The 27,393-nt window shown below is 44.8% G+C and overlaps 1 protein-coding gene across 1 annotated transcript; it reads left to right on the forward strand.

The window, feature by feature from the left end:
- Positions 1-649: 649 nt before the first annotated feature.
- si:dkey-66a8.7 (PI-PLC X domain-containing protein 1) lies at positions 650-27,393 on the forward strand. Its single transcript, XM_039003050.1, has 6 exons — positions 650-1,066; positions 2,700-2,836; positions 9,255-9,383; positions 12,294-12,449; positions 13,542-13,725; positions 26,846-27,393. The coding sequence occupies exons 1-6, from the start codon at positions 943-945 to the stop codon at positions 27,121-27,123; spliced, it is 1,008 nt and encodes a 335-aa protein (XP_038858978.1). The 5' UTR covers positions 650-942; the 3' UTR covers positions 27,124-27,393.

Below are 27,393 nucleotides of genomic sequence, written 5' to 3' on the forward strand. Positions count from 1 at the left end.
TGGGACTGCTTTCCTCCTCTGAACAGGCTAAACAAGTTCAGGACACCTCAGGTTCAAAGCATCTAACTGCAACTTAAGTTTATACTTAATTTGAGCTTTTCTAAAATGTTCTAACATTATGAATGGAGCGGATGAGAACCTGGGGTCGCTGGCGTGAAAGGCAAACATCCTACGCATTGCGCCAATAAGACTAACCCACTTGGTGGAAATTGTAACGTGACTCATAGCAAGGATTGCAACAGTATTCTAATTCTTAAGGTAATTTTGTTCTCTTGGGATAGTATTACTGTCTGTGTAAATAACCGATAAGACTGATGACATTAACTGAACTTGAGTGTGATTGTATCAGACCACATTTTATAGACATAAATGTATTATTTGTGATAAAGGAGGCTACTACAGGAATATTTGTACCCACAATACTGTAGAATGAAAAGGTGAAATGGCAAATTATAAATACTCACATAAATCAATCCCTATGTGTGTTGATGATTTTAAATTAATATTTTTTCGCCATTTTGTGGAAAATAACTTTTTAGACGCTCTCTGGGGGTGACAGAGGCGGAGCGACATGACGACCTCTTAGTATCTGATCTAGATTCAGTTTTGTTGTTTGGATCAACGCTCAGTTTTAAAGCGATGCTAGCGACAGTCGATCCAGAGTCAGTCATAACAAGTAAAGGCTTTTTTTATATTTTTAAACGGTCTAGCGCAAACACAATAGGGAAACCAGGAAATGCAACCTTGGGTAATATTCCCACATTGTTGTTCGCTTTTATAGAGGTGTCACTATTTCGGTTTGAGAGTTTCCGTCTGGAACTGATAGAGGAACCGATGGGAGTTATTTGCAATGAAGTGTTGTCATGAGTAGAAACCACTGGGTTTCGTTGTGTGCTTGTCAGTGTGCGAACTTCGGGAGACGGAGCACTGACACGGACACGAATGAATGCGCTGTCCACTGAAGTTGCAATGTATTCTGATGAGAATAACCAGAATTATGAGGACTGGATGTCAAGTTTGCCCGAGGAGCTGTGGGATGTGCCTCTTTCAAGTCTCGCCATACCAGGTAACTTTATTCAACTGCATGCAAACTGTACATGTTTAAATTAAACCATTAAACGCCCACAATCCTCTTTCACGTTGACAGGTGGCCAATTGCGATAGGCTTTCTAATCTTCAGTAGCCAAACTAATTTGCCTAAAGAGCCATTATTTTTCATTCTGTAGCCTAATCATGATTATATAACCATCCCTACAATTATATAACCATTCTTACAAGTATATAACCATCCTTACAATTACAATTTCTTTACAAAACAAATGACCGAGGGAAAGACCGATTCAGGTTGGATATTCACCTGTAGTTCTCCTTACGTCCACCAACAGCAGTTAGGGACCGTCAACATAGTGACAAATCACATTTTTCCAATTTCAATAGCTCTTTTTAACCATTACTCCTAAAACTTTCGAAACTGGTTCTAGCTAATCCGATGGGATAGACACACATTGCACACACTTTTTTTTTTGTTGATTTACAATACACACTATTTTAAGTTATTTATTTACATTTCAGAATGTACACAGCTCCTTGGTCATGTGACCTACTGACCTCAAACAAGGTTCAGAATGTCCAATCACTGGGCTGACACATTGCACACCCTTTAGTTAGTCCATTTTCATCTCACACGATTTTACATTATTTTTGTAGACATTCTAATTTCAATAGCTATTTGGTCATGTGACCTACTGGACTCAAACAAGGTTCATAATGAGACTCTGCTTTCACGGTCTGTATTCATACTGAAAATCAAGATCAAGCGAGCTTTTACCCTTCTGCTCCACGAGAAGTTTCTGTCCCCCCCTGAGCTCGCCTTAGGACACCTGCGTTACCGTTTGACAGGTGTACCACCCCAGTCAAACTCCCCACCTGCCAGAGGCTGTTCACCTTGGAGACCTGCTGCGGATATGGGTACGGCTCGGCGTGAGATTTACACCCTCTCCCCTGGATTTTCAAGGGCCAGGGAGAGCTCACCAGACGCCGCCGAAACCGCAAAGCTTTCCAGGGCTTGTGCCCCTCTCTCGGGGCGAACCCATTCCAGGGCGCCCTGCCCTTCACAAAGAAAAGAGAACTCTCCCCGGGGCTCCCGCCAGCTTCTCCGAGATCAGCCTCGCGGCGCCCATCTCTGCCAGTCCATGGACATTCTGAAAGTAGTTTGAGGTCAGTAGGACACATGACCAAGGAGCTAATGAAATTTGAAAGTTTGAAAAAATAATGTAAAATTTGTGAGATGAAAATGGACTAACTAAAGGGTGTGCAATGTGTCAGCCCAGTGATTGGACATTCTGAACCTTGTTTGAGGTCAGTAGGTCACATGACCAAGGATCTAAATGAAATTCAAATGTAAAAAAAAGTTTGCTCTTTGTTTACACTCCCTTAACTCCCTTAATAACACTTAATTCAACTAGGAATACAAAATTCTGCTCACATTTCCACATGCTTATTAGCTTTTCCAAAGCGAATGAATGTCCAAATCGTGAAAATATGCATTGTTGCATTGTGTGTGCAATTTTTCCAACATGACACTTATTTGGAGTTTTTGGCTCAAGAGGTTTGAAAGCGCGAATATCGGTTGAATATCCAACCTGAAACTGTCTTTACCTCGGTAAACAAATTACAATCTTTCATTCATCCCTATTTAGGAAGTCATGACGCTATGAGTTACTCCCTGGACATCAACTCTCCTCTGATCCGCTCTGAGTCCGACACCTTTAGACTCCTGGATGGTCTCTTCTACTGCCTCACCAGACCTGCTATCTACAGGTGGTCTACCACGCAGGTACAGGGCCTGCTAATACCGTGACGTCTGTTGTAAAAAAAAAAAACTGGTTTGCCCGGGGGCTTTGAAAAGGCGTAAACTAGCGACTAATGGCTAGGTAGGGTGAGCATAGTAGGAACGCTATAGCCATCTTCTTGTGAATAACATTAGCTTGAGCAACAATAGTGGAATCGGGTGGTTTGCCTTCAAAATAAAAGGCCTACATTTAAAACTGATGCAAATGGATAACAATTTTGGAATCATGCCACAACTGGACTCTGGCCCTAATATAATTTTAGGTACAGATTAGAATAACAGGTTGAGTTGAAGTCACAAGAAGTTGAACCGTGTGCCACAGGATAAGCGTGGTCAGGTCAAGTGTGAGATATAGGGGTTGGTTGAGACAGATAGGTTGTTAGGCAGTAGGTTGCCACAGAGTTGTGGTGGCAGCGTTCTCACATCGCTCACTTCCTCTCTCTGTCAAACTTCTCACGCGATGGTGGTTCATCACTTAAAGTATCTGTGACACAGCCTGCCTGTCTGTCTTCTCAAGCATTGGATTCAGTAAACCGTGCATACATCACTATGAAGACTAGGGTTCCAGTAAACCGTGCATACATCACTATGAAGACTAGGATTCAGTAAACCGTGCATACATCACTATGAAGACTAGGGTTCCAGTAAACCGTGCATACATCATTATGAAGACTAGGGTTCCAGTAAACCGTGCATACATCATTATGAAGACTAGGATTCCAGTAAACCGTGCATACATCACTATGAAGACTAGGATTCCAGTAAACCGTGCATACATCATTATGAAGACTAGGATTCCAGTAAACCGTGCATACATCATTATGAAGACTAGGGTTCCAGTAAACCGTGCATACATCATTATGAAGACTAGGATTCCAGTAAACCGTGCATACATCATTATGAAGACTAGGATTCCAGTAAACCGTGCATACATCACTATGAAGACTAGGGTTCCAGTAAACCGTGCATACATCACTATGAAGACTAGGATTCCAGTAAACCGTGCATACATCATTATGAAGACTAGGATTCCAGTAAACCGTGCATACATCACTATGAAGACTAGGATTCCAGTAAACCGTGCATACATCACTATGAAGACTAGGATTCCAGTAAACCGTGCATACATCATTATGAAGACTAGGATTCCAGTAAACCGTGCATACATCACTATGAAGACTAGGATTCCAGTAAACCGTGCATACATCATTATGAAGACTAGGATTCCAGTAAACCGTGCATACATCATTATGAAGACTAGGGTTCCAGTAAACCGTGCATACATCATTATGAAGACTAGGATTCCAGTAAACCGTGCATACATCACTATGAAGACTAGGATTCCAGTAAACCGTGCATACATCACTATGAAGACTAGGGTTCCAGTAAACCGTGCATACATCACTATGAAGACTAGGGTTCCAGTAAACCGTGCATACATCATTATGAAGACTAGGATTCCAGTAAACCGTGCATACATCACTATGAAGACTAGGATTCCAGTAAACCGTGCATACATCATTATGAAGACAAGGATTCCAGTAAACCGTGCATACATCATTATGAAGACTAGGATTCCAGTAAACCGTGCATACATCACTATGAAGACTAGGATTCCAGTAAACCGTGCATACATCATTATGAAGACTAGGATTCCAGTAAACCGTGCATACATCACTATGAAGACTAGGATTCCAGTAAACCGTGCATACATCATTATGAAGACTAGGATTCCAGTAAACCGTGCATACATCACTATGAAGACTAGGATTCCAGTAAACCGTGCATACATCGTTATGAAGACTAGGATTCCAGTAAACCGTGCATACATCACTATGAAGACTAGGGTTCCAGTAAACCGTGCATACATCACTATGAAGACTAGGGTTCCAGTAAACCGTGCATACATCATTATGAAGACTAGGATTCCAGTAAACCGTGCATACATCACTATGAAGACTAGGGTTCCAGTAAACCGTGCATACATCACTATGAAGACTAGGATTCCAGTAAACCGTGCATACATCACTATGAAGACTAGGATTCCAGTAAACCGTGCATACATCACTATGAAGACTAGGATTCCAGTAAACCGTGCATACATCATTATATACATACTTTTTTTAGAATATACCTTTATTATTCCCCAAACCCTACCACCCTTCCCCCAATTGGAGTAAACTAATAAACAATAACACTTAGGCTTCTAACTTCATTTTATACATACTATACACATTTTACAGACACAATCTATTTTACAATAGTTATATTTTGTTTGTTTTTAGTCCTTCCTCTATTTCTGATGTCCCTCCAGTTTGATTTCTATTTGTAACTGTGCTATTTCACAAAAGTTCTGAACCTATTTACATTTTACAGACCCAGTATGTTTTACATGTGTTATCTTGTTGTTATTAGTCCCACCCTTCAGCTCCACTCAACCCCTCCCATCTATCTCTCAACACCAGACATTTCTGATTTCTATTTGCCATACATTGTTCAACTGCGCTGTGATGCTTCACAAAACTACTGAACCTTTCTATTCTCATAGCTTCTACAGATTGTAAATTAAAAATAAAATGTTTTGCTAAAATAATTATTATATTATTGATTGATTGACTATGGCTTTTCAAATCACCCAGTATTTCTGCAGCGTTAGTTCTAGGCAAACGTTGCAGTTCTTCAGCCATTCCTTTTTGGCTGGATGTCCTCTGGGTGGTGGACCATTCTTGATACACACAGGAAACTGTTGAGCATGAAAAACCCACAGCATTGCAGTTCTTGACACAAACCGGTGCGCCTGGCACCTACTACCATACTACTATCATACCCCATTCAAAGGCACCTACTATCATACCCCATTCAAAGGCACCTACTATCATACCCCATTCAAAGGCACCTACTATCATACCCCGTTCAAAGGCAGCTACTATCATACCCCGTTCAAAGGCACCTACTATCATACCCCGTTCAAAGGCACCTACTATCATACCCCGTTCAAAGGCAGCTACTATCATACCCCGTTCAAAGGCAGCTACTATCATACCCCGTTCAAAGGCAGCTACTATCATACCCCGTTCAAAGGCAGCTACTATCATACCCCGTTCAAAGGCAGCTACTATCATACCCCGTTCAAAGGCAGCTACTATCATACCCCGTTCAAAGGCAGCTACTATCATACCCCGTTCAAAGGCAGCTACTATCATACCCCGTTCAAAGGCAGCTACTATCATACCCCGTTCAAAGGCAGCTACTATCATACCCCGTTCAAAGGCAGCTACTATCATACCCCGTTCAAAGGCAGCTACTATCATACCCCGTTCAAAGGCAGCTACTATCATACCCCGTTCAAAGGCAGCTACTATCATACCCCGTTCAAAGGCAGCTACTATCATACCCCGTTCAAAGGCAGCTACTATCATACCCCGTTCAAAGGCAGCTACTATCATACCCCGTTCAAAGGCAGCTACTATCATACCCCGTTCAAAGGCAGCTACTATCATACCCCGTTCAAAGGCAGCTTAAATCTGTTGTCTTGCCGATTTCATCCTCTGAATGGCACACACACAATCCATGTCTCAATTGTCTCAAGGCTTAAAAATCATTATTTAACCTGTCTCCTCATCTTCATCTACACCAGGGATGGGCAACTGGCATATGCCCTCTTTTTTGTAGGCCCGTCGACCAACAATTTCAAAGATTTTACTGAGTTACAGTTCATATAAGGAAATCAGTCAATTTAAATAATTTCATTGGGTCCTAATCTATGGATTTCACATGACTGGGAATACAGATATGCATCTGTTGGTCACATATTTAAAAAAAAAAAAAAAGTAGGGTTGTGGATCAGAAAACCAGTCAGTATCTGGTGTGACCATCATTTGCCTCATGCAGCGTGACACATCTCCTTTGCATAGAGTTGATCAGGCTGTTGATTGTGGCCTGTAGAATGTTGTCCCACTCCTCTTCAATGGCTGTGCGAAGTTGCTGGATATTGCCGGGAACTGGAACACGCTGTCGTTCTGGGTTGGCGTGGTTACATGTGGTCTGCGGTTGTGAGACCAGTTGGACGTACTGCCAAATTCTCTAAAACGACGTTGGAGGTGATTTATGGTAGAGCAATTACCATTCAATTCTTTGGCTCTGGTGGACATTCCTGCAGTCAGCATGCTAATTGCACGCTCCCTCAAAACGTGAGACATCTGAGGCATTGTGTTGTGTGACGACAACTGCACGTTTTAAAGTAGCCCTTTATTGTCCCCAGCACAAGGTGCACCTGTGTAATGATCAGCTTCTTGATATGCCACACCTGTCAGGTGGATGGATTATCTTGGCAAAGGAGAAATGCTCACAAACAGGGAGAAAAAAAGCTTTTTGTGCATATGGAACATTTCTGGGATTTTTTAAATTTCAGCTCATGAAACAAGCACTTTACATGTTGCGTTAAAATGTTTATTAATTGTATATTTAAATGTTTATTAATTGTATATTTAAATGTTTATTAATTGTATATTTAAATGTTTATTCATTGTATATTTAAATGTTTATTCATTGTATATTTAAATGTTTATTCATTGTATATTTAAATGTTTATTCATTGTATATTTAAATGTTTATTCATTGTATATTTAAATGTTTTCTTTAGGTACTCAGTCGGGGTCTCAACTTATTGTTGACAGTTAGAATAATAGAAGGTGCATCAGCAGTTGCTCATGTCAGCAGAACATGTTTTAGTTTGGTTAGTTAGTCTAGTGACTAGCTATCTAAACTTGTAGTGAGGAAGGTCGAATTACTGACCGGGGCCCATTGATCATCGGTTCATGCTACGTGCTGACCCGGTAGTGACGGACCTTCCGTTTCTACTTGTAGAATCACAATGCTTATCAGTGACCAACAACTTGACTTTGAGCCAATCAGATAGCACGAACCCCCAAATGGGGGATCCAACAACAACAAAAAAGGAACAGAGGGCATTTTCTCCATACGTCCACGGATGAGCCAGTCACACTGGCTATGGGCTTGTGAGTGCACAGAACACTAAATACTTCCGTCAAACTAGCATTATAATTAAATGACAATGGATTAGCTAGTTTCCATGAAACAGCTGTCTGTGTTAGCTGCCAAGTTAGTGCAGTGTCCTTAGCTAGTTAGATATGTTATGCTAGCTAGCTAAACATTTGGCTAAGATCTGGCATTGGCAATAAGTCAGTTCAATTGTTTCTTCGTCATCTTGCTTGGTAGTTACCTAGCTGTGGCCATCTGACTTGTGTAGGGCTGTGGCCGTCTGACTTGTGTAGGGCTGTGGCCGTCTGACTTGTGTAGGGCTGTGGCCGTCTGACTTGTGTAGGGCTGTGGCCGTCTGACTTGTGTAGGGCTGTGGCCGTCTGACTTGTGTAGGGCTGTGGCCGTCTGACTTGTGTAGGGCTGTGGCCGTCTGACTTGTGTAGGGCTGTGGCCGTCTGACTTGTGTAGGGCTGTGGCCGTCTGACTTGTGTAGGGCTGTGGCCTACAAGCCACTGATGCAGACCTTTGGAACATCTACATTTTAAAAAGTGTAATAAATCCATGTAATATAGCCTACACCATCACAATAAATCCATTATATATTTTAGACCGGTCTAAAGAAGCATGATATGAAGAAAATGTAGTGTATTTCAGAAGAACAGAATAGCATACTCTGAGTTGTCCTTATGTTAGGTCCTGATCTGGCTATGCCAAATGGCTGTGGGCGACTGTGTTCTTGGGGGACCTTCAATGCTGCAGAAATGTTTTGGTACCCTTCCCCAGATCTGTGCCTCGACACAATCCTGTCTCGGAGCTCTAAGGACAATTCCTTTGACCTCATGGCTTGGTTTTTGCTCTGACATGCACTGTCAACTGTGGGACCTTATATAGACAGGTGTGTGCCTTTCCAAATCATGTCCAATCAATTGAACTTACCACAGATGGACTCCAATCAAGTTGTAAAAACATATCAAGGATGATCAATGGAAACAGGATGCACCTGAGCTCTTTGAGTCTCATAGCAAAGGGTCTCAATATTTATGTAAATAAGGTATTTCTGTTTTTTATTTTTAATACATTTACTTCAATTTCTTAACCTCTTTGTCATTATGGTGTATTGTGTGTAGATTGCTGAAGAATAAAAATTGAATCTATTTTAGAAAAAGGCTGTAATGTAACAAAATATGGAAAAAGTCAAGGGGTCTGAATACTTTCCCGAAGGCGCTGGAAGCATTGACATGGACTCTGAAAACCAATTTTCGTTATTTCTATATGAATAATTGTAACATTGAGAGTAAAAAACAGAAACAAATCCTAAACAAATAAAAATAAAAAGGAGAACTGAATTCAGGAAAGTTATTTATCTAAATAATGTGTTTTGTTTTTTTTGCCCTTCAAACAGGGAAAAGGTATTGTGGAGCAGCTTTCAGAGGGGATTCGATACTTCGACCTCAGAATCGCCCACAAACCGTACGACCCGTCCAACGAACTGTATTTTACACACGTCATTTACACTCATCTGACAGTGGTGGTGAGTAGAAGGAATACTACGCCTAACTTTTCATTAGAAACAGTTGTTACTACATCATCAGTTGTCACAAAGTGCTTTATAGTTACCCAGCCTGAACCCCAAACACCAAGTAGAAAGGGCTTTATAGTCACCCAGCCTGAACCCCAAACACCAAGTAGAAAGGGCTTTATAGTCACCCAGCCTGAACCCCAAACACCAAGTAGAAAGGGCTTTATAGTTACCCAGCCTGAACCCCAAACACCAAGTAGAAAGGGCTTTATAGTCACCCAGCCTGAACCCCAAACACCAAGTAGAAAGGGCTTTATAGTTACCCAGCCTGAACCCCAAACACCAAGTAGAAAGTGCTTTATAGTCACCCAGCCTGAACCCCAAACACCAAGTAGAAAGGGCTTTATAGTCACCCAGCCTGAACCCCAAACACCAAGTAGAAAGTGCTTTATAGTTACCCAGCCTGAACCCCAAACACCAAGTAGAAAATGCTTTATAGTTACCCAGCCTGAACCCCAAACACCAAGTAGAAAGGGCTTTATAGTCACCCAGCCTGAACCCCAAACACCAAGTAGAAAGGGCTTTATAGTCACCCAGCCTGAACCCCAAACACCAAGTAGAAAGTGCTTTATAGTTACCCAGCCTGAACCCCAAACACCAAGTAGAAAGGGCTTTATAGTCACCCAGCCTGAACCCCAAACACCAAGTAGAAAGTGCTTTATAGTCACCCAGCCTGAACCCCAAACACCAAGTAGAAAGTGCTTTATAGTCACCCAGCCTGAACCCCAAACACCAAGTAGAAAGTGCTTTATAGTCACCCAGCCTGAACCCCAAACACCAAGTAGAAAGGGCTTTATAGTTACCCAGCCTGAACCCCAAACACCAAGTAGAAAGGGCTTTATAGTTACCCAGCCTGAACCCCAAACACCAAGTAGAAAGTGCTTTATAGTTACCCAGCCTAAACCCCAAACACCAAGTAGAAAGGGCTTTATAGTTACCCAGCCTGAACCCCAAACACCAAGTAGAAAGGGCTTTATAGTTACCCAGCCTGAACCCCAAACACCAAGTAGAAAGGGCTTTATAGTTACCCAGCCTGAACCCCAAACACCAAGTAGAAAGGGCTTTATAGTTACCCAGCCTGAACCCCAAACACCAAGTAGAAAGGGCTTTATAGTTACCCAGCCTGAACCCCAAACACCAAGTAGAAAGGGCTTTATAGTCACCCAGCCTGAACCCCAAACACCAAGTAGAAAGGGCTTTATAGTCACCCAGCCTGAACCCCAAACACCAAGTAGAAAGGGCTTTATAGTTACCCAGCCTGAACCCCAAACACCAAGTAGAAAGTGCTTTATAGTTACCCAGCCTAAATCCCAAACACCAAGTAGAAAGGGCTTTATAGTTACCCAGCCTGAACCCCAAACAGAAAGGGCTTTATAGTCACCCAGCCTGAACCCCAAACACCAAGTAGAAAGGGCTTTATAGTCACCCAGCCTGAACCCCAAACACCAAGTAGAAAGTGCTTTATAGTTACCCAGCCTGAACCCCAAACACCAAGTAGAAAGGGCTTTATAGTCACCCAGCCTGAACCCCAAACACCAAGTAGAAAGTGCTTTATAGTCACCCAGCCTGAACCCCAAACACCAAGTAGAAAGTGCTTTATAGTCACCCAGCCTGAACCCCAAACACCAAGTAGAAAGTGCTTTATAGTCACCCAGCCTGAACCCCAAACACCAAGTAGAAAGGGCTTTATAGTTACCCAGCCTGAACCCCAAACACCAAGTAGAAAGGGCTTTATAGTTACCCAGCCTGAACCCCAAACACCAAGTAGAAAGTGCTTTATAGTTACCCAGCCTAAACCCCAAACACCAAGTAGAAAGGGCTTTATAGTTACCCAGCCTGAACCCCAAACACCAAGTAGAAAGGGCTTTATAGTTACCCAGCCTGAACCCCAAACACCAAGTAGAAAGGGCTTTATAGTTACCCAGCCTGAACCCCAAACACCAAGTAGAAAGGGCTTTATAGTTACCCAGCCTGAACCCCAAACACCAAGTAGAAAGGGCTTTATAGTTACCCAGCCTGAACCCCAAACACCAAGTAGAAAGGGCTTTATAGTTACCCAGCCTGAACCCCAAACACCAAGTAGAAAGGGCTTTATAGTCACCCAGCCTGAACCCCAAACACCAAGTAGAAAGGGCTTTATAGTCACCCAGCCTGAACCCCAAACACCAAGTAGAAAGGGCTTTATAGTTACCCAGCCTGAACCCCAAACACCAAGTAGAAAGTGCTTTATAGTTACCCAGCCTAAATCCCAAACACCAAGTAGAAAGGGCTTTATAGTTACCCAGCCTGAACCCCAAACAGAAAGGGCTTTATAGTCACCCAGCCTGAACCCCAAACACCAAGTAGAAAGGGCTTTATAGTCACCCAGCCTGAACCCCAAACACCAAGTAGAAAGTGCTTTATAGTCACCCAGCCTGAACCCCAAACACCAAGTAGAAAGGGCTTTATAGTCACCCAGCCTGAACCCCAAACACCAAGTAGAAAGGGCTTTATAGTCACCCAGCCTGAACCCCAAACACCAAGTAGAAAGGGCTTTATAGTTACCCAGCCTGAACCCCAAACACCAAGTAGAAAGGGCTTTATAGTTACCCAGCCTGAACCCCAAACACCAAGTAGAAAGGGCTTTATAGTCACCCAGCCTGAACCCCAAACACCAAGTAGAAAGGGCTTTATAGTCACCCAGCCTGAACCCCAAACACCAAGTAGAAAGTGCTTTATAGTCACCCAGCCTGAACCCCAAACACCAAGTAGAAACAGGAGAGAGAGAGCACAATGACCAAGAAGATCTCTCTAAAAAGAATAGGCAATATTGGGAGGATAATTTCTCATATATTTCATATTTCCTGACTGGTGGCTGTACAGGAAACTCTGAGGGCCGTAGCCTCGTGGTTGGAGTCTCACTCCAAGGAGGTTGTTATCCTAGCATGCAGTCACTTTGAAGGACTCACCGAAAGACTACATGAACATTTAATTTTCTCGCTGAAGAAAATCTTTGGGTCTAAACTCTGTCCTCGCAAGGTAAGCTTTGTTATTTCTCTAACTGTAGTCAATGTCAATAGCTGGAAAGACTGATAGATTACCAGTAGTACTCTCTCGAATTGGATTGCTTTACTGAAAATACTGTATTTCTTCAGTAAATGAAATTAGATGTTTAGTTAATGTTCAGCATGAGAGAAGGCTTCACTAGCTGCCCAATACTACCTACACATCACTAGCTGACCAATACTACCTACACAAATCACTAGCTGACCAATACTACCTACACAAATCACTAGCTGACCAATACTACCTACACAAATCACTAGCTGACCAATACTACCTACACATATCACTAGCTGACCAATACTACCTACACATATCACTAGCTGACCAATACTACCTACACATATCACTAGCTGACCAATACTACCTACACATATCACTAGCTGACCAATACTACCTACACAAATCACTAGCTGACCAATACTACCTACACAAATCACTAGCTGACCAATACTACCTACACATATCACTAGCTGACCAATACTACCTACACAAATCACTAGCTGACCAATACTACCTACACAAATCACTAGCTGACCAATACTACCTACACAAATCACTAGCTGACCAGTACTACCTACACAAATCACTAGCTGCCCAATACTACCTACACAAATCACTAGCTGCCCAATACTACCTACACAAATCACTAGCTGACCAATACTACCTACACAAATCACTAGCTGACCAATACTACCTACACAAATCACTAGCTGACCAATACTACCTACACAAATCACTAGCTGACCAATACTACCTACACAAATCACTAGCTGACCAATACTACCTACACAAATCACTAGCTGACCAATACTACCTACACAAATCACTAGCTGACCAATACTACCTACACAAATCACTAGCTGACCAATACTACCTACACAAATCACTAGCTGACCAATACTACCTACACAAATCACTAGCTGACCAATACTACCTACACATATCATCAGTAGGATGCTTACCTTTCTCTGCCCAGGGCTGAAGTAGTACACTATACAGGGAATTGGGTGCCATATAGACACAGCCTATAACAGAGGCTACTTGTTCCTCTGTCTTTCCCTCCAGGAGACAATGGTGACCCTGCGTGGTCTGTGGGCAATGGGTTACCAGGTACTGCTGTCGTATGATGACCAGTCAGCAGCACGACACCAGGCTCTGTGGCCAGGTATACCGTACTGGTGGGCCAACCAAAACACGGCCAGCGGGGTGGTCAGCTATCTGGACTGGCAGAAAGACATAGGACGCCCAGGTATGTGAAAAGCCCTTGACTAAAAGTAATAAATTACTTTGAGGTTCAGACATGTTACAGTGCCTAGTCTACACACCCCTTGCACAGTCTTCACATTTTTCCGTTTTAGAATTCAATCCCCAAAGAATTATTAAATTCAAATTTTTTCCTACAGATTTCCTACTCCACATTTCCGATTTGAACATTTTCCAAATTAATCAAAAATGAGGATGTCTTAATTGCGTATGTCTTCACAGCCCAAGAGATAATACTTGGTGAAAGCGCCTTTAGCAGCCATTACAGCTGTGAACCTGTTTTGAATAAGTTTCTACCAACTTTGAATAAGTTGAATAAGTTTCCACACAACTCAAGTTTTGTGGTTTCAGCATCATGTTATGTGGTATGCTTTTCCCTGGCGGGGACTGGAGAGTTTGTCACGATTTAGAATAAATATGGAAGGAGCAAAGCCCAGGTAAAAACTTAAATGAAAACCTGCCGTACTCTTCTGTAAACCTAACCCCGGAATAGCGTTGGATTTTTCAGTAGGACAATTACAAAATAATGTATGACCAAGACATCAGAATGGATTTTCAAGAGGTGTTTCTGAATGGTTTGAATATTGCTGTCCACCAATAACTCCTGACCAAATTTACTGAGAAAAAAACTATGGATATACAGTATGTTGCCCTAAGAGTTGTTGGTAGAATCTTATTTAAAATGATTCACATCTGTGATGGTTGACAAAGACGCTGCCATCAAAATCTTAGCTCTGGGTGTGAAGACATACGCAAACAACATCTTCATTTTTTATTTTTTTAGGTTGTGTAGATCAGTATGGTTTTATTTTACATTTACGGCTCTATTCAATCAGATCCACTTTAGCTGACATTTGCACAGCAAATACAGTATGGGCACTTCCATAGAGCACAAACCCATATGTTAGAATTGGTTGGCACACTTTGAGGGTAGAAAAACACTTCCCATGTGTCATGACTGTCCACGAGAATCCAAATGGGTCAGATCAGGTTTGCAATGACTAACTTCAATCAGACCCCCCTCTCACCCGTAGAGGGGGAAGGAAAGAACTAGAGGGGATTAACAACTCACGTCCTGTTGTAAATCAATGGAGAAGATCAAGGCATGTGCGCTCCAAATTCACCAAAGGAATGTGCTTTGGTCTCAACAGACCTTTTTCCCGCTGAAACTCTTAACACGCTCAAAAGTGAAATACTGGAACAACATTTGTAATGTAGAACGTGGGGAATGGTCAGAGGCGATCAATAGAACACAGTCATTTTGTTTGTTATTTTGTGATGTCATTAAAAAAAATTATAAAGGAAATACTGTAACTTGGAAAGTATACCCACTACATAGATTACGTTTCCATACTATGGGTTGTGCATGTAATATGAAACAATGATGAAAGTGTTTTTGTTAAGAGAGGGATGTGATTTGAGAAGTTATAAGAGAATTGTTTTCCAGAACTTTGCACAGTGACTAATCACCGCCCTGAGTGAGGTCAGGGAGCGTGTCAGCCTGCCGGAACCACCCCTTTCGAGCAAAAGGTATAAATGATGGGTTTAGAAAAAAACACATTGGACCAGAAAATGGAAGGAAACTCTCGACTCTGTAGTTCTGTTCAGGACTACACGACAAGTCACCAGATACCGGACAACTACGAAGAAGGACAACAGTTGTTGGAACCATTTCGGATAATCAGAACCTTACAAGCGTGCCGCGAAAAGGCCCAAATCCCTTTTTCCAAGGCTGCCCTGTTCACCGAGAGGTCTCCGGCCAAACCAGGCATTTCACGTAAACACATACATGATTTCTTGCTCAAAGCGGGCGGCGGTTCATGTGCAAAGTATATGGTTACTGTAGGTGAGAGTAGTTTCTGAATGTGGCAATGTTAAGTGTCTCTATCTCCCTCTCCATCCCTTCTTTAACAAGCATCCATGTTGTTGTCATTCCGCTACGGTCCCTTTTTCAGCGTATTAAGTCTCCAGTCAATTTCGGTGCAGTGTGTGTGTTTATCCTGTGTTCCCATTTCATTAGCTAGTAAATAAATCATTCAACCAATTTGTGTAGTACTGAATCAAGTAAGGCTGGGGTTTTTGCAGATGCATGAGGTTACGACTGTTCAGAATGGTAATATGATACGAGGTTATGATTAATAAATGGTCTGTTTTTAGATGTGATAGGTAAAGACCTTTTTAGAGTTTAATACAGAAGATGGAAACTCTTTAAAGAACCGCTCTCGTGGTGCCCCAAATCATAATGTTACATGATGAATTTAATCGGGTAACAATTAAACAGTTAGTTAATTACATGAATATCAGTCCTCAGATTAAGTTTAAAGTTAAGTCACATGTTTTTCCATTAGATATCCCGTATCGGTGGTTAAAACGTTTCTCTAGTTATAACACTGTACCAACTGAAGAACATGGCTGAGCCCTGGTCTAAAGTAGTGCACTATATAGGGAATAGGGTGCCATTTAGGACACAACCTGCTTTGAATGCAGAAACCATATCAAACGTACATGAACCATTGCTTGATATCAGAGACACAACTCTCAGCATCACCTATGACCAGATCAAGATGGTGCCGATAGAGATGCACAACTCTCAGCATCACCTATGACCAGATCAAGATGGCGCCGATAGAGATGCACAACTCTCAGCATCACCTATGACGAGATCAAGATGGCGCCGATAGAGATGCACAACTCTCAGCATCACCTATGACCAGATCAAGATGGTGCCGATAGAGATGCACAACTCTCAGCATCACCTATGATGAGATCAAGATGGTGCCGATAGATGGCAGCTTCGCTTCAAGTCCTTAGGAAACTGCAGGATTTAGTTTTTTTATGTATTATTTCTTAGCCCAGAAAACCTTAAGTCTTATTACATACAGCCGGGAAGAACAATTGGATATCAGAGAGACGTCCACCTACCAGCACTATGACCAGGAATACGACTTTCCCAAAGCGTATCCATTGTCTGCACCTCCCAGGACATTTGAACTGATTCCAGAGGCCGACCCAAAACGACGCCGTCGGAGGAGAGGGTGGCGGAGCGGTCTTCTAGTGAGGCTTTGGATGTGCGCACACCACCCACCGCTTCCGAGTATATTACTCCGGAGCACCGACAAACTGAAATGGTCCACGCACACAGACAGTGTGGTGAAGAAGGCGCAACAGTGCCTCTTCAACCTCAGGAGGCTGAAAAAATTGGGCTTGTCACCAAAAACCCTCACTAACTTTTACAGGTGTACAATCGAGAGCATCCTGTCGGGCTGTATCCACCGGCTGGTACGGCAACCGCACCGCCCACAACCGCAGGGCTCTCCAGAGGGTGGTGCGGTCTGCACAACGCATCACCGGGGGCAAACTACCTACCCTCCAGGACACCTACAACACCCGATGTCACAGGAAGGCCATAAAGATCATCAAGGACAACAACCACCCGAGCCACTGCCTGCTCACCCCGCTTCCATCCAGAAGGCGAGGTTGGTACAGATGCATCAAAGCTGGGACAGAGAGAGAGAAGCTGTTTTTCAATCTCAAAGCCATCAGATTGTTAAACTGCCACCACCAGCACAGAGAGGCGGCTGCCTACCTACAGACTTGTTATCATTGGCCACTTTAATAAATGGAACACTAGTCACTTTAATAATGCCACTTTAAGAATGTTTACATATTGCGCATTACTCATCTCATATGTATATACTGTATCCTTCACTATCTATTGCATCTTAAAACCTAGAAACCTAGAGTCTCTTTTTCAAGGGAGACCTGGCCAAGAAGACAGCAACAATCAATACATTACAGAATTAAAACATACAATACAACATGATCCAGCCTAAAAAACAGCATTTACACATAGCAACCACCTAGCAGACCGGGTATGGTAACATAGCAACCACCTAGCAGACCGGGTATGGTAACATAGCAACCACCTAGCAGACCGGGTATGGTAACATAGCAACCACCTAGCAGACCGGGTATGGTAACATAGCAACCACCTAGCAGACCGGGTATGGTAACATAGCAACCACCTAGCAGACCGGGTATGGTAACATAGCAACCACCTAGCAGACCGGGTATGGTAACATAGCAACCACCTAGCAGACCGGGTATGGTAACATAGCAACCACCTAGCAGACCGGGTATGGTAACATAGCAACCACCTAGCAGACCGGGTATGGTAACATAGCAACCACCTAGCAGACCGGGTATGGTAACATAGCAACCACCTAGCAGACCGGGTATGGTAACATAGCAACCACCTAGCAGACCGGGTATGGTAACATAGCAACCACCTAGCAGACCGGGTATGGTAACATAGCAACCACCTAGCAGACTGGGTATGGTAACATAGCAACCACCTAGCAGACCGGGTATGGTAACATAGCAACCACCTAGCAGACCGGGTATGGTAACTGCTGGTGGTGAAGGAGACCAGACTACAGAGGTAAAGAGGGAGTTTACCTGCTGGTGGTGAAGGAGACCAGACTACAGAGGTAAAGAGAGAGTTTACCTGCTGGTGGTGAAGGAGACCAGACTACAGGGGTAAAGAGAGAGTTTACCTGCTGGTGGTGAAGGAGACCAGACTACAGAGGTAAAGAGGGAGTTTACCTGCTGGTGGTGAAGGAGACCAGACTACAGAGGTAAAGAGGGAGTTTACCTGCTGGTGGTGAAGGAGACCAGACTACAGGGGTAAAGAGGGAGTTTACCTGCTGGTGGTGAAGGAGACCAGACTACAGAGGTAAAGAGGGAGTTTACCTGCTGGAGGTGAAGGAGACCAGACTACAGAGGGAAAGAGGGAGTTTACCTGCTGGTGGTGAAGGAGACCAGACTACAGAGGTAAAGAGGGAGTTTACCTGCTGGTGGTGAAGGAGACCAGACTACAGAGGTAAAGAGAGAGTTTACCTGCTGGTGGTGAAGGAGACCAGACTACAGGGGTAAAGAGAGAGTTTACCTGCTGGTGGTGAAGGAGACCAGACTACAGAGGTAAAGAGGGAGTTTACCTGCTGGTGGTGAAGGAGACCAGACTACAGAGGTAAAGAGGGAGTTTACCTGCTGGTGGTGAAGGAGACCAGACTACAGAGGGAGTTTACCTGCTGGTGGTGAAGGAGACCAGACTACAGAGGTAAAGAGGGAGTTTACCTGCTGGTGGTGAAGGAGACCAGACTACAGAGGTAAAGAGGGAGTTTACCTGCTGGTGGTGAAGGAGACCAGACTACAGAGGGAGTTTACCTGCTGGTGGTGAAGGAGACCAGACTACAGAGGTAAAGAGGGAGTTTACCTGCTGGTGGTGGAGACCAGACTACAGAGGTAAAGAGGGAGTTTACCTGCTGGAGGTGAAGGAGACCAGACTACAGAGGGAAAGAGGGAGTTTACCTGCTGGTGGTGAAGGAGACCAGACTACAGAGGTAAAGAGAGAGTTTACCTGCTGGTGGTGAAGGAGACCAGACTACAGAGGTAAAGAGGGAGTTTACCTGCTGGTGGTGAAGGAGACCAGAATACAGAGGTAAAGAGGGAGTTTACCTGCTGGTGGTGAAGGAGACCAGACTACAGAGGTAAAGAGAGAGTTTACCTGCTGGTGGTGAAGGAGACCAGACTACAGAGGTAAAGAGGGAGTTTACCTGCTGGTGGTGAAGGAGACCAGACTACAGAGGTAAAGAGGGAGTTTAACTGCTGGTGGTGAAGGAGACCAGACTACAGAGGTAAAGAGGGAGTTTACCTGCTGGTGGTGAAGGAGACCAGACTACAGAGGTAAAGAGGGAGTTTACCTGCTGGTGGTGAAGGAGACCAGACTGCAGAGGTAAAGAGGGAGTTTACCTGCTGGTGGTGAAGGAGAACAGACTACATAGGTAAAGAGGGAGTTTACCTGCTGGTGGTGAAGGAGACCAGACTACAGAGGTAAAGAGAGAGTTTACCTGCTGGTGGTGAAGGAGACCAGACTACAGAGGGAGTTTACCTGCTGGTGGTGAAGGAGACCAGACTACAGGGGTAAAGAGGGAGTTTACCTGCTGGCGGTGAAGGAGACCAGACTACAGAGGTAAAGAGGGAGTTTACCTGCTGGTGGTGAAGGAGACCAGACTACAGAGGGAGTTTACCTGCTGGTGGTGAAGGAGACCAGACTACAGAGGTAAAGAGGGAGTTTACCTGCTGGTGGGGAAGGAGACCAGACTACAGAGGTAAAGAGGGAGTTTACCTGCTGGTGGTGAAGGAGACCAGACTACAGAGGTAAAGAGGGAGTTTACCTGCTGGTGGGGAAGGAGACCAGACTACAGAGGTAAAGAGGGAGTTTACCTGCTGGTGGTGAAGGAGACCAGACTACAGAGGTAAAGAGGGAGTTTACCTGCTGGCGGTGAAGGAGACCAGACTACAGAGGTAAAGAGGGAGTTTACCTGCTGGCGGTGAAGGAGACCAGACTACAGAGGTAAAGAGGGAGTTTACCTGCTGGCGGTGAAGGAGACCAGACTACAGAGGTAAAGAGGGAGTTTACCTGCTGGCGGTGAAGGAGACCAGACTACAGAGGTAAAGAGGGAGTTTACCTGCTGGCGGTGAAGGAGACCAGACTACAGAGGTAAAGAGGGAGTTTACCTGCTGGTGGTGAAGGAGACCAGACTACAGAGGGAGTTTACCTGCTGGAGGTGAAGGAGACCAGACTACAGGGGTAAAGAGGGAGTTTACCTGCTGGTGGTGAAGGAGACCAGACTACAGGGGTAAAGAGGGAGTTTACCTGCTGGTGGTGAAGGAGACCAGACTACAGGGGTAAAGAGGGAGTTTACCTGCTGGTGGTGGAGACCAGACTACAGAGGGAGTTTACCTGCTGGAGGTGAAGGAGACCAGACTACAGAGGTAAAGAGGGAGTTTAACTGCTGGTGGTGAAGGAGACCAGACTACAGAGGTAAAGAGGGAGTTTACCTGCTGGTGGTGAAGGAGACCAGACTACAGAGGTAAAGAGGGAGTTTACCTGCTGGTGGTGAAGGAGACCAGACTACAGAGGTAAAGAGGGAGTTTACCTGCTGGTGGTGAAGGAGACCAGACTACAGAGGGAGTTTACCTGCTGGTGGTGAAGGAGACCAGACTACAGAGGTAAAGAGGGAGTTTACCTGCTGGTGGTGAAGGAGACCAGACTACAGAGGTAAAGAGAGAGTTTACCTGCTGGTGGTGAAGGAGACCAGACTACAGAGGTAAAGAGGGAGTTTACCTGCTGGTGGTGAAGGAGACCAGACTACAGAGGTAAAGAGGGAGTTTACCTGCTGGTGGTGAAGGAGACCAGACTACAGAGGTAAAGAGGGAGTTTACCTGCTGGTGGTGAAGGAGACCAGACTACAGAGGTAAAGAGGGAGTTTACCTGCTGGTGGTGAAGGAGACCAGACTACAGAGGTAAAGAGGGAGTTTACCTGCTGGTGGTGAAGGAGACCAGACTACAGAGGTAAAGAGGGAGTTTACCTGCTGGTGGGGAAGGAGACCAGACTACAGAGGTAAAGAGGGAGTTTACCTGCTGGTGGTGGAGACCAGACTACAGAGGTAAAGAGGGAGTTTACCTGCTGGAGGTGAAGGAGACCAGACTACAGAGGTAAAGAGGGAGTTTACCTGCTGGAGGTGAAGGAGACCAGACTACAGAGGTAAAGAGAGAGTTTACCTGCTGGTGGTGAAGGAGACCAGACTACAGGGGTAAAGAGGGAGTTGACCTGCTGGTGGTGGAGACCAGACTACAGAGGTAAAGAGGGAGTTTACCTGCTGGTGGTGAAGGAGACCAGACTACAGAGGTAAAGAGGGAGTTTACCTGCTGGTGGGGAAGGAGACCAGACTACAGAGGTAAAGAGGGAGTTTACCTGCTGGTGGTGAAGGAGACCAGACTACAGGGGTAAAGAGAGAGTTTACCTGCTGGTGGTGAAGGAGACCAGACTACAGAGGTAAAGAGGGAGTTTACCTGCTGGTGGTGAAGGAGACCAGACTACAGAGGTAAAGAGAGAGTTTACCTGCTGGTGGTGAAGGAGACCAGACTACAGAGGTAAAGAGGGAGTTTACCTGCTGGTGGGGAAGGAGACCAGACTACAGAGGGAGTTTACCTGCTGGTGGTGAAGGAGACCAGACTACAGAGGTAAAGAGAGAGTTTACCTGCTGGTGGTGAAGGAGACCAGACTACAGAGGTAAAGAGGGAGTTTACCTGCTGGTGGTGAAGGAGACCAGACTACAGAGGTAAAGAGGGAGTTTACCTGCTGGTGGGGAAGGAGACCAGACTACAGAGGTAAAGAGGGAGTTTACCTGCTGGTGGTGAAGGAGACCAGACTACAGAGGTACAGAGAGAGTTTACCTGCTGGTGGTGAAGGAGACCAGACTACAGAGGTAAAGAGGGAGTTTACCTGCTGGTGGTGAAGGAGACCAGACTACAGGGGTAAAGAGGGAGTTTACCTGCTGGTGGTGAAGGAGACCAGACTACAGAGGTAAAGAGAGAGTTTACCTGCTGTTGGTGAAGGAGACCAGACTACAGAGGTAAAGAGAGAGTTTACCTGCTGGTGGTGAAGGAGACCAGACTACAGAGGTAAAGAGAGAGTTTACCTGCTGGTGGTGAAGGAGACCAGACTACAGAGGTAAAGAGGGAGTTTACCTGCTGGTGGTGAAGGAGACCAGACTACAGAGGTAAAGAGGGAGTTTACCTGCTGGTGGTGAAGGAGACCAGACTACAGGGGTAAAGAGGGAGTTTACCTGCTGGTGGTGAAGGAGACCAGACTACAGAGGTAAAGAGAGAGTTTACCTGCTGTTGGTGAAGGAGACCAGACTACAGAGGTAAAGAGAGAGTTTACCTGCTGGTGGTGAAGGAGACCAGACTACAGAGGTAAAGAGAGAGTTTACCTGCTGGTGGTGAAGGAGACCAGACTACAGAGGTAAAGAGGGAGTTTACCTGCTGGTGGTGAAGGAGACCAGACTACAGAGGTAAAGAGGGAGTTTACCTGCTGGTGGTGAAGGAGACCAGACTACAGAGGTAAAGAGGGAGTTTACCTGCTGGTGGTGAAGGAGACCAGACTACAGAGGTAAAGAGAGAGTTTACCTGCTGGTGGTGAAGGAGACCAGACTACAGAGGTAAAGAGGGAGTTTACCTGCTGGTGGTGAAGGAGACCAGACTACAGAGGTAAAGAGGGAGTTTACCTGCTGGTTGTGAAGGAGACCAGACTACAAAGGTAAAGAGGGAGTTTACCCAAAAGGGCTTTGTAGATGAACACATACAAATGTATCTTTCTGCGCATATAAAGTGAGGTCCAATTCCAACCCACCATTTGGTACAAGGTGCAATTGTGGGTGAGTGACTTGGCATTTGTAATAAAGTGCAAGGATGCATGATTAACAGAGTCCAGTCTCTGTAAGACGGAGGAGGCTGCATGCATATACAACAACCATAATCAATTACAGAGAGAAAAGTGGCCTGAACAAGCTTCTTTCTAGCCATAAGGAGCAGGACACTAATCCGGACGCTTTTAAGAAATCCTGCTATGCCCTCAGACGAAACATCAAACAGGCAAAGCGTCAATACAGGACTAAGATTGAATCCTACTACACCGGCTCTGATGCTCGTCGGATGTGGCAGGGCTTTGACGGACTACAATGGGAAACCCAGCCGCAAGCTTCCCAATGACGCAAACCTTTTGTGCTCGCTTTGAGGCAAGCAATACTGAAGCATTCATGAGAGCACCAGCTGTTCCGGACAACTGTGCGATCACGGTCTCCATAGCCGATGTGAGCAAGACCTTTAAACAGGTCAACATTCAGAAGGCCGCGGGGCCAGACGGATTACCAGGACGTGTACTCAGAGGATGCCCTGACCAACTGGCAAGTGGTTTCACTGATATTTTCAACCTCTCCCTGACCGAGTCTGTGCCCAAGAAACCTGCTTAAATGACTACTGCCCCGTAGCACTCACGTAGGTAGCCATGAAGTGCTTTGAAAGGCTGGTCATGACTCACATCAACACCATCCCGGAAACCCTAGACCCACTCCAATTTGCATACTGCCCCAACAGATCCACAGATGATGCAATCTCTATTGCACTCCACACTGATCTTTCCCACCTCGACAAAAGGAACACCTATGTGAGAATGCTATTCATTGACTACAGCTCAGCATTCAAAACCATAGTGCTCACAAAGCTCATCGCTAAGAACCCTGGGACTAAACACCTCCCTCTGCAACTGTATCCTGGACTTCCTGACGGGCCCCTCAGGGGTGCGTGCTCAGTCCCCTCCTGTACTCCCTGTTCACCCATGACTGCATGCCCAGGCACGACTCCAACACCATCGTTAAGTTTGCAGATGACACAACAGTAGTAGGCCTGATCACCAACAACGATGAGACAGGCTATAGGGAGGAGGTCAGAGACCTGGCCGTGTGGTGCCAGGACAACAACCTCTCCCTCAACGTGATCAAGACAAAGGAGATGTTTGTGGACTACAGGAAAAGGAGGACCGAGCACGCCCCCATTCTCATCAACAGGGCTGCAGTGGAGCAGGTTGAGAGCTTCAAGTTCCTTGGTGTCCACATCACCAACAAACTAACATGGTCCAAGCACACCATGACAGTCGTGAAGAGGGCACGACAAAGCCTATTCCCCCTCAGGAAACTAAAAAGATTTGGCATGGGTCCTCAGATCCTCAAAAAGTTCTACAGCTGCAACATCCTGACTGGTTGCATCACTGCCTGTTATGGCAACTGCTCGGCCTCCGACCGCAAGGCACTACAGAGGGTGGTGCGTACGGCCCAGTACATCACTGGGGCCAAGATTACTGCCATCCAGGACCTCTATACCTGGCGGTGTCAGAGGAAGGCCCTAAACATTTTCAAAGACTCCAGCCACCCAAGTCATAGACTGTTCTCTCTGCTACCGCACGGCAAGCGGTACCGGAGCGCCAAGTCTAGGTCCAAAAGTCTTCTAAACAGCTTCTACCCCGAAGCCATAAGACTCCTGAACAGCTAATCAAATGGCTACCCAGATTATTTGCATTGTCTCCACCCTTCCCTCTCCTTTACACTGCTGCTACTCTCTGTTGTTATCATCTATGCATAGTCACTTTAACTCTACCTACATGTACATATTACCTCAATTACCTTGACTAACCGGTACCCCCTGTATAGAGCCTCCACATTGACTCTGTACCGGTAGCCCCTGTATATAGCCTCCACATTGACTCTGTACCGGTACCCCCTGTATATAGCCTCCACATTGACTCTGTACCGGTGCACCCTGTATATAGCCTCCACATTGACTCTGTACCGTAACACCCTGTATATAGCCTCCACATTGACTCTGTACCGGTACCCCCTGTATATAGCCTCCACATTGACTCTGTACCGGTACCCCCTGTATATGGCCTCCACACTGACTCTGTACCGGTACCCCCTGTATATAGCCTCCACATTGACTCTGTACCGTAATACCCTGTATATAGCCTCCACATTGACTCTGTACTGTAATACCCTGTATATAGCCTCCACATTGACTCTGTACCGGTACCCCCTGTATATAGCCTCCACATTGACTCTGTACCGGTACCCCCTGTATATAGTCTCCACATTGACTCTGTACCGGTACCCCCTGTATATAGCCTCCACATTGACTCTGTACCGGTACCCCCTGTATATAGCCTCCACATTGACTCTGTACCGGTACCCCCTGTATATAGTCTCCACATTGACTCTGTACCGTAATACCCTGTATATAGCCTCCACATTGACTCTGTACCGGTACCCCCTGTATATAACCTCCACATTGACTCTGTACCGTAATACCCTGTATATAGCCTCCACATTGACTCTGTACCGGTACCCCCTGTATATAGCCTCCACATTGACTCTGTACCGGTACCCCCTGTATATAGCCTCCACATTGACTCTGTACCGTAATACCCTGTATATAACCTCCACATTGACTCTGTACCGGTACCCCCTGTATATGGCCTCCACACTGACTCTGTACCGGTACCCCCTGTATATAACCTCCACATTGACTCTGTACCGTAATACCCTGTATATAGCCTCCACATTGACTCTGTACCGTAATACCCTGTATATAGCCTCCACATTGACTCTGTACCGTAATACCCTGTATATAGCCTCCACATTGACTCTGTACCGTAATACCCTGTATATAGCCTCCACATTGACTCTGTACCGTAATACCCTGTATATAGCCTCCACATTGACTCTGTACCGTAATACCCTGTATATAGCCTCCACATTGACTCTGTACCGTAATACCCTGTATATAGCCTCCACATTGACTCTGTACCGTAATACCCTGTATATAGCCTCCACATTGACTCTGTACCGTAATACCCTGTATATAGCCTCCACATTGACTCTGTACCGTAATACCCTGTATATAGTCTCCACATTGACTCTGTACTGTTATTTTTTGTTATTTTACTGTTGCTCTTTAATTAATTATTTGTTATTTTTTACTTAACATTTATTTTTCATAAAACTGCATTGTTGGTTAAGGGCTTGTAAGTAAGCATTTCACTGTAAGGTCTACACCTTTTGTATTCGGCGCGTGACAAATACGATTTGATTATACCTAAAGCGCACATTCCATGTAGCCTCGTTTACAAGTTAGAACACTGGAATGTAAGATGTAATTTACACCTCGATTAGGATTCTAGAAATCCTTATTTAAACCATTTTTACATTTTGAGCCTAATTATTTCTATATCGCGTACACTTTCTCCTTTTGAACTTCTATACAAGAGTAGGACGGTGTGGCTTCCAATGATGAACATCTTTTGGTCTGCTACCGCTGGTTAATGCTTGATCTGATTGAATCTAGGCCTTATGACTGCGCAAGGGGTGTGTAGACTTTCACATGACTCTGTATGTTATAACTCTTCAAATAGCAACATATCAAGAGGACCATGACAATGTCTAGTGATACTGTTGTGAACTGCCTCTGTAAAAAGGGCTTTATAAAATCCATTTGATGTGAAGTGTGTTCAGAGATGTACTGTAGGGCTCAATCCGTGTCGCTGGTGTGTCTCCACTAACACAACATTATCTTTACGTATAATGCTGAACTTCCGTGATACGAATTGAATAGAGCCCTTAAACTTTAATCCACGTTTTGTCTTGTTCAGATGGTTTATTTGTGTCCGGTCTGAACCTGACGGCTGACCGCTCCTACATCGCGCTGCACCCCCGGCAGTCCCTGCAGACCCTAACCCTGGCTAACTGGAAGGAGCTGAGGTCGTGGCTGGAGGAACAGGTCCCTGGACCACACTCTAACAACCTCAACATCATAGCAGGAGACTTTATAGGACCTGTCTCCTTCTGTCCTCTGGTAATCAACCTCAATAGAAAACTGTTACGGCAGCAGAGGAAGGATCAGAGGACTCTTAAAGCAGAGGAGGACTGACTACAGATGAGAAATCAAATATCTGGTTTAGGGAGTCATTCAGTCAAAAATAAGTCATTTGAAGAGAACAGAAAACTGCTACGTCAGCAAGGTTACGACAACCAGTCATTATTTGGTTTCACTGGGAATCATACTGACCATAGAAAGTCATTCCAATAGAAGCACTAGATACTTCAGAAATGATTCACACCCTTTGACTTTTTACACATTTTGTTACAGCCTGAATTTAAAATGGATTAATTTGAGATTTTGTGTCACTGGCTTACACAT

This window comes from Salvelinus namaycush, chromosome 10 (genome assembly GCF_016432855.1).
Source record: "Salvelinus namaycush isolate Seneca chromosome 10, SaNama_1.0, whole genome shotgun sequence".
Taxonomy (NCBI): domain Eukaryota; kingdom Metazoa; phylum Chordata; class Actinopteri; order Salmoniformes; family Salmonidae; genus Salvelinus; species Salvelinus namaycush.

Coding starts and splice junctions, on each gene's coding strand:
- si:dkey-66a8.7 (XM_039003050.1), top strand. CDS start 943: ATGAATGCGCTGTCCACTGAAGTTGCAATGTATTCTGATGAGAATAAC. Junction 12,450..13,541: donor CTAAACTCTGTCCTCGCAAG/GTAAGCTTTGTT, acceptor CTTTCCCTCCAG/GAGACAATGGTGACCCTGCG. Junction 13,726..26,845: donor GAAAGACATAGGACGCCCAG/GTATGTGAAAAG, acceptor TGTCTTGTTCAG/ATGGTTTATTTGTGTCCGGT.